General features: G+C 37.8%; 1 protein-coding gene across 4 annotated transcripts in view; it reads left to right on the forward strand.

Moving 5' to 3' along the window:
* The window catches only part of OSBPL2 (oxysterol binding protein like 2), a 37736-nt gene extending 26180 nt beyond the window's left edge, over positions 1–11556 (forward strand). For 3 of the 4 annotated variants that reach the window (XM_042801089.1, XM_042801088.1, XM_033010392.2), the window contains 7 exons: positions 1728–1835; positions 3103–3192; positions 3826–3949; positions 5824–5952; positions 6629–6752; positions 7419–7509; positions 8780–11556. In XM_042801089.1, coding sequence (XP_042657023.1) covers positions 1728–1835; positions 3103–3192; positions 3826–3949; positions 5824–5952; positions 6629–6752; positions 7419–7509; positions 8780–8882 — 769 coding nt within the window. In that variant the 3' untranslated portion in view covers positions 8883–11556. The remainder of the gene's footprint in view (positions 1–1727; positions 1836–3102; positions 3193–3825; positions 3950–5823; positions 5953–6628; positions 6753–7418; positions 7510–8779) is intronic. The other variant, XM_042801090.1, reaches the window with a different exon arrangement.
* Positions 11557–12261: the final 705 nt, after the last annotated feature.

The following is a 12261-nucleotide window of genomic DNA, read 5'->3' on the forward strand; positions in this document are numbered from 1 at the left end:
GCAGCAGAAGTTGAAGTAAAATTTTGAGCCTCTCAGTGTTGTGATTCATACCATTCTGTTGGTTTGAGTACTCTGAGAACTGCTCAGGGCTGGAATGAACAAGTTTAGGAAGCAAAATTGCAAGTCAATGTTAAGTACTGCATTTATGATAACCATGACTATGCTTTCAAAACATGCATTAGGAAACACACTTCTTCCTCACTTCTGTAGCACAAATAAATGTTTCCATTTATCAGCACTGGCCATGAGTGTATTGTGGTTTGTTTTATGCTATACAGCTTTTGGTGTCAAGTAATTCATGAATAAAAATGATGTGCTAAGGCTGGTGGGATGCATTTGGGGGGTTCTGTTATTTTTTTCCCCACTTGAAGAGTAGTCATTGTTCTAAAGTATGCTTGAATACTTGTTTTGGAAAATAGTGAGACAGAAATGATCTGGTTTTTCTCTGTACTGGAAAATGACAGACTGGTTGGAAATATTAAATAGGGGTGTTCTCTCCATACTTACTGGAAGTAGAGTGTAAGGCGTTTGTTACATAGAGGACACTGCATATTTCTGTATTTTTTGGTATTGAAATAGAGTTTGCAAGCTTTCCTAAGAGGGATTGATTGCCAACCAGGTAACTTCAGCATTTCTTCTACCACTGTAGAAAGATGAATGAGAATAGATGGCTTTGACTCTGCTGAGCTAGTGATATCAGGAGTCCTGTTGTTTAACATTTTGACCGCTTTTAGAATAACGTCTTTTAAGGATTTAGAATCTGTTAACTCATCTTTGTAAAGCTTTTCACAAAACATTTAAAAACAAAATGAAACTAAGTGGAAAAGTCTTACATTCTAGGACTTTCCCTTCTCAGTAAATCTTTGGGAAAGGATGGAGTTGCATAATAAATTGGATTTTTAAATGTAATGTTTATGAAGCTTGAATATAGTGCTATTGTGTCCCACTGTTGTTAACCAGCCAAACAAAAATACCCCAAAACCACTCCCCCAAAACTGCCTTCAATGACAGTGGAGGAGGCTTTATATTGCCAATGTGGAAACCACTTACACGGTTTGCTGACTCGTGTCACTCTCTTCAGACTCAGAAGCCTTTACCATTCAGTGTTTGTAAAATAAAAAATTTTTAGTCTGACCAACCCTCGAGGAGGGGTGTCTTCGTATCAAACCTTTATCAGAACTGGTAGTGACTAACTCCTCTGCTAGAAGCCTCAAATATTTATGTTCAGTGCTTTTTTATCACAAAAAGGTACTCTGGATTATGATAGAGATTTACAAGAAGGAGCTTTAGGAAGAAGTTTGCGGTGCTGCTGCAATAATTGAAGACGCTATTAGGTGTTAGTCTGTCAGTCCGGTTCTCCTGCAAGTATTATGTTTTATCACGTACAACTTTAAAAGGGCAAATGAAAAAGATGAATTCCTGGACTGCTGTTTATGTTGGTCTGGATTTTGTAATCAAAAGCATAGCAACTCTAAAACTTACTACTTCAACTATGTGAGAAGGCAGAAAAATAAAGGGGGATATCACTTTATTAACTTGCACTAATGTTTAGATACAACACATTGTTGGCTTATAAAGAAAAGTCTGTTTCTTTTCTGTTTTGAAGTTAACTGCTGGCTGTTCATAGGAGTGTTAAATGCTTTGCCCTGCCATGAACAGGATTAAAAACATGCTTACATTCAACTCAAACTCAAGAAAAATATTTATTTCTCTTATTTTCTTTACAGACATAATGAAGCTTACACATGGACAAATCCAACCTGTTGTGTACATAATGTAATTATTGGTAAACTGTGGTTAGAACAATATGGAACGGTAGAAATTGTAAATCACAGGTAATGGTAATCATGATACTGAGGGTTGGCTTATAGAGACTGGTGCATGGTCACTTTTGTTACAAAGGAGAGAGTTCTGATTTTTGTCAGATTACACAGGAAGCTTTGTTTTGCAGGTCCAAAGTCTTGTCTGCTTTATTTATTTTTTTTTTTTTTTTTTTTTTGGCTTATGGGATACAAAGATTTTACATTTCTGAGTTACTCATTCAAATTCAGCCCTATTGACAGAGAACAGAATTTAAATTTAACTCCAGAACCATAAAATGGAATAACTGTTGGAGGCTTGCAGTGGCCCTTCATATTGACTGTGATTTGGCCTTCTTTTTAGTTTTGAAAGAAGATAATGTCTTAAATTAAGGGTACAGCACAGAAAAATGACTCCAGAGTAGGATAATGTGAACTTAGAGCATGTCAATTGCTCTGCCAACTGCCTATATAAAAGCTTTTGCCTTATATAAACTAAATTACTTCCTCTAATGATGAGGGAGAGAATTTTGTGAAAACTGTATTACTTCTGCACATGTTTTTCTGTCAATAAATGGGAGCTTTAATTCAGCAGGGCTGCTGTTTTGGTACTTCTCATAGCATCAAATCTACAATCCTGTCTCTTATATTGGCACAAAGGACCCAAAATGATCTCTGTATGGTTTGTGCTTGACATAGAAATTTGGCCTGATACCTCATCATGAGAGTTTAGTTACATATACGTATATTTCAATGCAAGGATGATGCAGAAATATAATGCTGGCTTATGTTTGTAAAACATTTAGTTTGGAATTTTTTATATGCAATTTAGAGGTACTTTTGGATGCATTTAACTAGATTTTCCTGCCTAGGTAGTTTGTAAAAGTTATTTCTCATTACAATTAGCTGTAAATAGTTATTAATCTGAAATGCAGTGTCTTAATAGTGTGGGTTAAGTAGTATGCAAGATTGCATTCCATTTTATTCTTAGTACTTTTGATAAATTTTAGATATACATGAAAATTGGAAGTATGGTTATGTTTTCTGTTGGCTTTCACAGACTGATGTCTTCATGTGCACATTGGTTTCTTTTCTGTCCTTTCTGTGGAATTTTGAAATTTGTATGCCTTTTTTTAATACCCTGGTCAGATAATAACCCATAGTTAAGGAAAAATAATGATATAAATAACTAGCCCCCAGCTAACTGTAATGATATGAAAAAAAGCTGAATAAGGTAAAAAAGTAAACTTACTAATGTATTTAGGGGCTTGGTTCTTTAAGCATGTACTTATTTTCTCTACAGTACTGGAGATAAATGTGTCCTTAATTTTAAACCGTGTGGACTGTTTGGGAAAGAGCTTCACAGAGTAGAGGGATACATTCAGGACAAAAAGTAAGTGATAAAAGCCTCTTGGCCTCTCCATTTCTGAGCAGTGTGGCATTTCTTTAGTGCTGGCATAGTGACCACAAGTGATGTGACTGCAAAGTTGCTAGCAATGCAGACTGTAGCCCATTTCTGTTCTTTGTGTCAGTATTAAACCCCTTGATTCTAGGGAGGTTGTTTGAAGCATGGTTAGAAAAACTCTCCAGGACAGTCTTTGGAAATAAAGGTATCCAGGGGAAATGCAACTCATTTCACTGTTGTACAGTCACAATTCCAGTCTTCAGTGTAAAATAATGAGAATATGGTTATTAGAAATTTTTAATCAAACCCAAACCTGTTTCATGACTCTGAGTCTCTATATTGTAAACAATTGGCTTTATTGCACCCACACTCATTTTAAGAGTGGCAAAAGTATGTAACTAAGTCATGAAGATGTCAGAATGTCTGAATGCCAGAAAGACTGGAATAAGCTGAAACCTTTTCTTTGCATTATCAAATACCAGACTTCTAAGAAATCTAGAAAGAAACATAAAATACAACAAAGTAGTAAACTGGATATTTAATATAGATCAGAATCATCATAACTTGGCTTAGAAGGCTTTAGAAGAAGCAAAAGCTAAGTCTCCTTTGCTTTCTCTATAGCAGAAAGAAGCTGTGCGTGATCTATGGCAAGTGGACAGAATGCTTATGGTGCACTGATCCCACTACTTACGAGACTTACAAAAAGAATGAGAAGAGAGGTGGTGAGCAGAAGAAATTGAAGCCGGTAAGGTTAAGGATTCTTTAGGGAGAAAAGATACTGAACTATAAGAAATGAAAGGAGAACATCCCCTTTACAGAAATGCTCAGATGATGGTAAATGGAGTGTTAAAACAGTCCATCTTTTGGTGGGGGTCAGAGGTGGCTGGTGTTAGTCCTGCGGGAAGGGATTGCACTTTTAACTTGCTTAGATTTTCATGTGAGCTGCTGGTATCGAAGAGAGCTCGTAGAAATGGCACTGGCTAGAGATTTGTCGAAGTAGTCATCAAATACCAGTCCCCAGCTGATGTTGTCCAGTCCTTGGGTGAGGAAAGTGGCTCTACTGCTAACTCCAGATGTAAAAATATTAGGATTTGGGCTTTAAAAAAAAAGTAATTACGTGGTTTTTAAGTTGGTCATGCTTTTTGGTGATGCAGCCTTTCAGAATTTATGATGTAGGTAGCCTTGACAACAAAGGGGTCTGGAAACATGTAGGGTTTTTTTCATCACGTGTAAGCAGTGTCAGTTGAGTTACCACCAAAGCCTCAGTGTTACATGGAAAATGCAAATTGTTGTATGGTGCAGCAGAGGACTGTTGGGTTTCCTGATATCAACACGGTCTTGCAGACCCTGGTTGTTCATTGAAAATGAAAATGATAAGTTAAACAGAAGCTAATCACTCTTAACATGAAGAGGTTCAAATTTTTTTAAGAATCAGAATAATCTAGAGCAACAACAGGCCTTGCTTACAGGCTTATATTTTGACTTTTTTTTTTTAATAATAAGACTCTTTTCATCTTATGAAAATCAACTCTTTCTTTCCTTCCTGTTAAAACTATATTTAGACGGGGAACTCTCTAACAGTAAACCAGATGTTGACATGGAAAGTAGTTTAAAAGAGTCTTTTTAAATAATGAATACTCAAACCAAATGATTGAAATTAGACTCTTAACCATATGGAGCTATTTTCTAGTGTATAAAACAGGACCTGTTTAACTTTAATATGGTATTTTTGAGTAAAATAAATGAGCCATGTCACAGGGGGGCAGAAAGAAAATAGAAAGGAGGTGGGAGTAAGGGGAGGGAGGAAAACTGTGTTGCTTTCACTCTAGGATGTTATTGCCTCAGACTTGCATTCTGGTGGTTGTGGTTTTGAATGGTTTCTCATGGTAAAACCCTCTGAAATTCCACCATGTAGCTGTCTGATTCTCTCAGATTCTGAGAGCAGCCTCTTGAAGAATACTGTATTTGATTTTCATATATGCATTTTAGCAGAGCATCTGATAACAAAGGAGCTTGGAGGGAAAGGCACTCTATTTATAAACTTAAGTACAAAGTCTCTAGTGAGAAAATTGGCAGTGATAACAGTTACTAGAATCTAGATAATAGGAAATCCGACTGAAACAAGGGTATATCTGTTTTTTTAATCTCACATCCAAATCTTTTGCAAATGATGAAGCAATATCCAAAAGCAGGCATGTCCTATTTATCTTTCTTAGACCATTACAGGTACTGGTTTAAATTGCAGTCTTGGCTCATTTCAACCTGAAGAAGTAATAGTCATGTTAGGTGAAATTAAGCTATGGCATGGCATGGAAGGGAAGCTAGAGAAAAGATTTCTGAAAGACAGTAATGTAATATTATTAATTTTTTTTAAACAGATATTCAAGTTGTACATAGGTGATGGAGACTATTCAGACATATCAGGAGCAAGACATTAAGATAAAAATGATAGGAACAGTATCCAGAGTGAGGAAAATCAAACATGAGGGGTGAGGCAGAAGTACAGGAGAGTGTTTAATATCTCAAATTTGAACAGATTCTTCAACAGTCACTGTAGAACTCTAGATGAAGCTGTCCAATTTCCCTTTGTTCCCCTGCCAAATGTTATCTCTGTTTCAGAGTGAAGATGTTATTAAATCTGAAAATGATGAGGCTGATGATATGCCAGAGGTTCAAGACACGGTGCAGTTCATACCGGGCAGTAAATTGCTTTGGAGAATAAATTGTAGGCCACCAAACTCATCACAGGTAACTGTTTCAATCAGTCTGTCTCTTGCTATCGCTAGTGAATTATTCTGGGGAACATGAGCTCAAGGGAAACCTTGCTGAAGTGTCTGTCCTTAGCATGAATATTGACAGGCTCTGGCAGTTCTTGCTGGAGCAGTAACGTGATAATACAGCAAGATCTCTGCTTCATTCCTGTGCAGAAAGCATCACTGCTGTGTTGAAGTTGATAGAAGGAACGGGTGCTCTGACTGCAGCAGCTTCAGTGTGGGTCTGGTGTCATAGGTTCTGTTGACCCTGCTGTTAGAGGACAACCTTCCAAAAAATGCAGTAACTAGGCAGCTGGATATTAACTTGAATAGTTTCAACAAGACTTTTCGGTCTTTTAGGTGTGGGTGTTTTTTTTTCATAAAAATTATGATGTCAGATATGGAGGAAAAATCTGTTTTGATCCTCTGAAGCATGGACCGCTTAAAAAATGAAAGCTCTGATTTCCATCCCCTTCTGCCTGTCCTTGTCCCTGCCCTCCAACAAAAAAAAAATAGTTTTGTATGAACCTAACCTTGCTTTCAGGGTAGCCAGTGGGAGCAGGTTCGACTCAGTAATTTCTCTTGACAGTTCTGTTGTATCCATTCGGTAGAGGGAACCCAGAGCCACGTTGCCAAAATAACTTGTATGTTATCTTCAACTTGTTTTTAAGATGTACAATTTCACCAGTTTTGCTGTGAGTCTCAACGAGCTAGAGAAGGGCATGGAAGCGATATTAGCTCCCACTGACTGTCGGCTACGTCCAGATATCAGAAATATGGAAAATGGAAACATGGGTATGTGTTTGGAGGAAATATTTTTACATGAGTAAGTTTTGAGGAGAATGACTGAAGGGAGGTTGGTTGGTACAGGTACACTGTCTTCAGTTTCTCATTCCCAGAGCAGCCTTAACTCTTTTTCATCCTGTGTTAATGAACATGCTTTTGAACAATGTATGATGTCTGATTTCTCCCAGAAAAGTCTGGGAGAGCAAATGTGTCCAAGGTGGATCTCAAGACTGCTATCCCATGTGATGGTGTGTTGCATGCTTGTTCACTTGGGGGGAACTCGCAGGCATGCTCTATTGCTCCGGGCTTCATCTGGAAGGACAGGTGGTGAACAGACATGCTCTGTTGCTCTGGTGTTTGTCAGAAAAACACATGGCCAAATAGTCAAAAAATTACACTCTATTATACCCAAGTTCTTTCCTGCTGTCTCAGTGCAGTGATTTTGATAAATGAAATTTTGGTGTTTTATCTTTGAGACTGTGGTAGCAGCTTTTCTGAAATTACAGTTTTAGTTTTTTGTTGCCTGAGATTTTCATTGTTGAGTGAGACTGTGTACAGCAAATGCTTTCTCTTCCTAAATGAACTATATTTAAGTTCTCTGCGGTCTTTTCTGTGTTTTCTGCATTTTTGATTTTATTTTGCTAAGTAACCAATTCCTCTTGAAATATTTGTTAGATGTGGCTAGCAAAGAAAAAGAGAGACTAGAAGAGAAACAAAGAGCTGCTCGCAAGGAGCGTGCAAAAGATGAAGTGGAGTGGCACACACGGTAAGGGGGAAGGAAGTTAAGCATTTGTTTAATGCTTGGAATGGTTTCGTGTACTGCTTGAAATATTTTTATTCAAGACAGTGTGTGTTTGATTTGCTGCATGACAGCACAATTTGTAGTGTCACTTAAAGCGTTCGCTGGGTCAACAATTAAACAATGTAGCTGGAAGCCAAAATTGCTGATAACTTTGTCCTGGAGAAATTATCTCATAATAAATGCTGAAATCTGTCATAATTAACTACTGTGGTAATGTTGGGGTTTTTTGTTTTTTGTTTTTTTTTAAAAAAAAAAACCTACAGAGGTCATATTTTTGTTAGAATTAATAAAACGTTAGGTCTCATCTCTCCTTTAACCAATTCCTGTCCAGCATTTGGCAGTTGAGTAAGACGTTGTGGCCCTCTAGGGACTTCATTTTCACACTCCTAGGACTTCTTGTCTCAGATGCTTCAGAAATTGCTTTTTTGATTGCATATTCCAATGACTTCTCAGTCATAGAATGCATCATGGAGTAATGTGTGATTTGGCTCTTGCTCCCACTGGTTGCTTTTCACAGATGCCAGTGCTATGCAGTCAAGTTTATGCTCATGGCCAGTTGCTGCAGGTGCTTCCTTCACAGGCAAGAGCTTTGGGATGCTCCCATGACTTCATGAAATTCAGAAGAGAAAGCATTCTCTTCCCAAAGCCTGGAGGAGCAGCAGCTACAGACTAATGCCAGTTAATGCCTTTAAAAATCTCTTCCAGAGAACATAAAATTGTTTTCAGTCAATGTTGCTAAAAAGTGAGCATCTGTTAATGTTCTATGCAAAGTACAGCTCCACAGAACAAAACTGTTTCCTGTTTGGACAGGTTTACAAAAAGGATTGTGTAACTGATTTGGCATTCTTTTAAAGTAAAAATTAATATATATAAATATAATCAATATATGGTCTAGCGTATCCATGTTACTTTTATTTGGAATAGGACAGCAATTTAAAAATCCATTTCCTACTCCTTGACTTTATGTACAAAAAAAAAGAAAAAAAAATCTTTAAAAGGTGGTGGTACTTGTGTAGAAAGTTTGCGTCATTTTTTGTGTTCAGAATATTTCCTGATATTTTTTTCTCTGATAAGAAATACCAGTGAGTTTTTGCAATGTTGTGAAAGAAGCAAAGTTTTTTTCCCTATTAATAACTGTTCACTGTCTGCTTTTTTTCTTTTATTGTTTCTTTCTCTTTCCTTTTCTTTTCTTTTCTCTCTTTTTTTTTTTTTTTTTTTTTTTTTTTTTTTACAGATGGTTTCATCAAGGCACTAACCCATACACTGGGACTTCAGATTGGCTGTACTCAGGTGGCTATTTTGATAGAAATTTCTCAGACTGTCCAGACATATACTGAAATTATGGAACCAACTGCTCATCTCATCTGGACATCTAGTTACTAGATTCATTCCAAGCCAGTTCCTCTGGTTTTGTTGATAGCAAAAACCAGCTTTTCTAAGTAAATTTTATCAAAAATTATATTGGTCAACAATCAAGGATTTAATTATCACTAATGTTGGATTGCCAAATATTTAAATACTGTTGCATTCTTTCCATAAAGCTGCATCTGAAATCATCATGTTTTCACTAACTTTCAAAGGGACCTTTGGTTCTTCATTTTTTTCCCTAGTTTCTTTGTCAGGAAGATACGCTGTATCCGGTAGAGTACATAACATCCTTGAAAACTAGGTAACTTAAATAAAATAGAGATAATATCCTCATTACTTAGTACAATAGTGAAGAATCTGAAGTTTTTGGAACTCGGAGCAGGGATGAAAAGCTAGTCTGGTACCAACAGGATCAAATCTAGTGCTGTCGATACTCCCCGTGAAGAGATGCATGCGAAACTTCCATACGGTATGTAGCACTACGTGGGGGCTGGAGCTCCTGGCCCCTCTCAATACGATTCAATAATTCAGAGACTCGGGGAAACAAAAACCAACCTGAGCTTCTCAAACTGTAGTTGTCTGTTACAGAGTCTTCACAACTTTTGGACACTGTGAGCATTAAACTGTGTACCTGTGATAAAACGACATAAAGCATACGTTAGGAGAAGGGAAGGGTGCATTAAAAAGTGTACTTTTTCTGAAGTCAAACGCTGTTCTTAAAATAGGAGAAGCTTCAGAAGCATTTGCAGGAATGTAGAAGTGGTTACAATGTAAAATATATTGCTTACTACCACTTGGAGGCTTAAATCTTCTGCACTACCTTTGGCAGCTTTGGCACTATGTATGCTTCTAGACTAAACTTTTATTTGGAAGCACTTTGGTATGTATATCCACACAAGTTCATATTTTGGGCAAGTTTTGGTTTGCATGTTGTTCCATTACTAGGTCATGTCTATTTTGTATGTTGTGAAAAAGCAGATTCAATTTAAAGCTTTGGCAGAATTATACCTATTACAAGTTTTCTGTGAGCACGTGATGTCAAAAAGTGGGATTTTTTGGTTCCATATCAAACCATTGAAGCCGTATAATACTGGAAATAATCAATTACTGAATTGACGCAGTCATTTTCTTTCAAGTGGTACGCTTCGGGGGGTAAGGGAGAAGAGAGGCTTGAAAAATTTGGTCCAGTAATTAAAACTAATCCTAATATTTCTTCTTCTTTCATGGATGTTTTTAATTGAGTAACCAGGCAAAAATGGAGAGTGTCAACATTGTTGTGAAGTTCACAGTAATTCAGAAATTGTCGGTGTTAAGCACCAGCAACTTGAGGATTTTGTGGAAGAACTGATCTGATTTGATGTCCAAACACGCTTGTGGTTTCACCTGAAGAGTAGATTTTTGAAGTGCTTCTCTCCCAGCCACAGGATTAAAAAGCAAAAAAAAAAAAAAAAAACAAAAAAACATACTCACAAAGAAACATTTTTGTATCAAATCATGCATCTAAGGATTGGATTAACTTTAATTGTTTGAGAAATGTAGTTGTTGTCTTCATTGGAAAAACAAGAGAAGCTGTAAAACTTCAAGGCAGTAAGTAAGGGCCCAATCTGAAACGTGCTTGTGGCAACTTTATTCTGTTGCCAGAAGTTGTACTTTGTGTTGACTGCAAGTCTTTGGGACTCACAAGCTAGACTTGGCAATACAGTGCGGACAATAGGGTTGTATTTGTTCCTAGTAAGTGCATAGGCACTTGTCTTTTTAAAGACATTGCTGATCTGTATGGGACAGCATAAAAATGCTTTTTATAAAAAAACTGGACTTTAATGACTGTGCCAGGCACCGTAACCCCCTTTCCAGACTCGCTCCAAGCAGCCTACGGAACCCTTTGTTAGGTGAGGATTGAAAGAATTCATGTATTTGTCCAGTTTAACATCTCATAGGAGTTTAAAACTTGGTTAAACTAAATAGTATGTTTAACGCTGGAGTAGTGTATTCAAAACAATACATATAAATATCAACTGCCTGAATGGAAAAACTGTAGAGTATAATTGCTAAAGAAATACTCTGTTTATAAGATGTGTAGAGGTTAGCATCCCTCTCATCTAAGTTATGGTTTAAATTCAAAGACCTGAAGCCTTGTTGCTATGTGAAAGCATGAAGAAATTGTAACACATTTAATCCAAACTTCAGTATAGCATCTTCATGGGATTTAAAAATGAACTGGGATGATTTCTGAAGTAAGAACACTTCGTTAGTTATGTCTTTACCCCCCTTCTCCCCTTCCTTTAGCGTAAGGTTTTTAGTAAAATTTCAGGTTCGTTCCAAATCCATTCTTCTAATTTATTGTTCTTCATTGACGACACTTAGAAAATACTTGCCCCTCGCTGCCGACACGTCTGTGCTTGGCTAGCCATGGGACTCCTAATGCTCTGAAAGTGGAAGAGTTTTATTTTCAATGCAGATCTCGCCTTAGTAGTTTACGTGTCAAAACATTAATAACTTTGCACCTTTTGAAAGAATGTCACTTTTATAACTTGATTAAACACTGTATATAAGATAACTGTGTTAGTATATGTTGATACAGCTATGTAGAGAAACCATCTAGAAAGAAATTATAATAAATACTTAATACCCTTTGGGCCTCTAGATGGTGATGGAGATGTTTGTGGGACTCTGGTACCAGGTCTGCTAGGGCACGAGGAGGGCTGGGGATGACCCTGGCTTTGTCCAGCCAGGTCCGGGTCTGTACTTTGTTTTCCCTGTGATGCTTATTAGACAAAGGCGATTTAAATCGGAGCCTTGAACACCTCCCGCTCCGCTTGCAGGAGCTTTTTCTCAGCCGTGTGTGGACTCGGTTCCTTAGCAGCCCGTGGCACGCCGGGTCTGAGAAGCGTGGGGTGACGGCGGCGTACCCCGAGAGCGGTGGTGGCGGGGGACGTGAGGTGTGGAAGCTGGGCTGGGACCCCACAAGCTGCGGGCAGAGGAACGGCGGAGAGGCCGGGCGGGAGCGGGAGCCGGCCAGCGAGCGGGCTGCTCCTGAAAAACGTGGTGGAAGTGGAAAATTAACTTCATGGCTGTGTAGCGTCTGCGTTTTTGTGTCTTTGAGGCAAAGTCATATTGTAAATTGGAAGCAGTTTGTTCAGACATCTGGTGCTTATATAATTATTGGTACCCAGATTAATGAGGACAGGAAGCATGTACCTTAAACTACCCAGAGAAGACAGAACTAATTAGCAGTATTTGTTCCTGTCTAATAATTAAAAGTAATTTCTCAGTAAGTTTTTTGCTGAAAAATGTTTTTCAAAAAAACAAAATGAAGACGCTTCCACCGCAGGGAAGCGGGGAGGCAGC

The sequence above is a fragment of the Tyto alba genome, unplaced genomic scaffold (assembly GCF_018691265.1).
Source record: "Tyto alba isolate M040663 unplaced genomic scaffold, T.alba_DEE_v4.0 Super-Scaffold_33, whole genome shotgun sequence".
Classification (NCBI taxonomy): domain Eukaryota; kingdom Metazoa; phylum Chordata; class Aves; order Strigiformes; family Tytonidae; genus Tyto; species Tyto alba.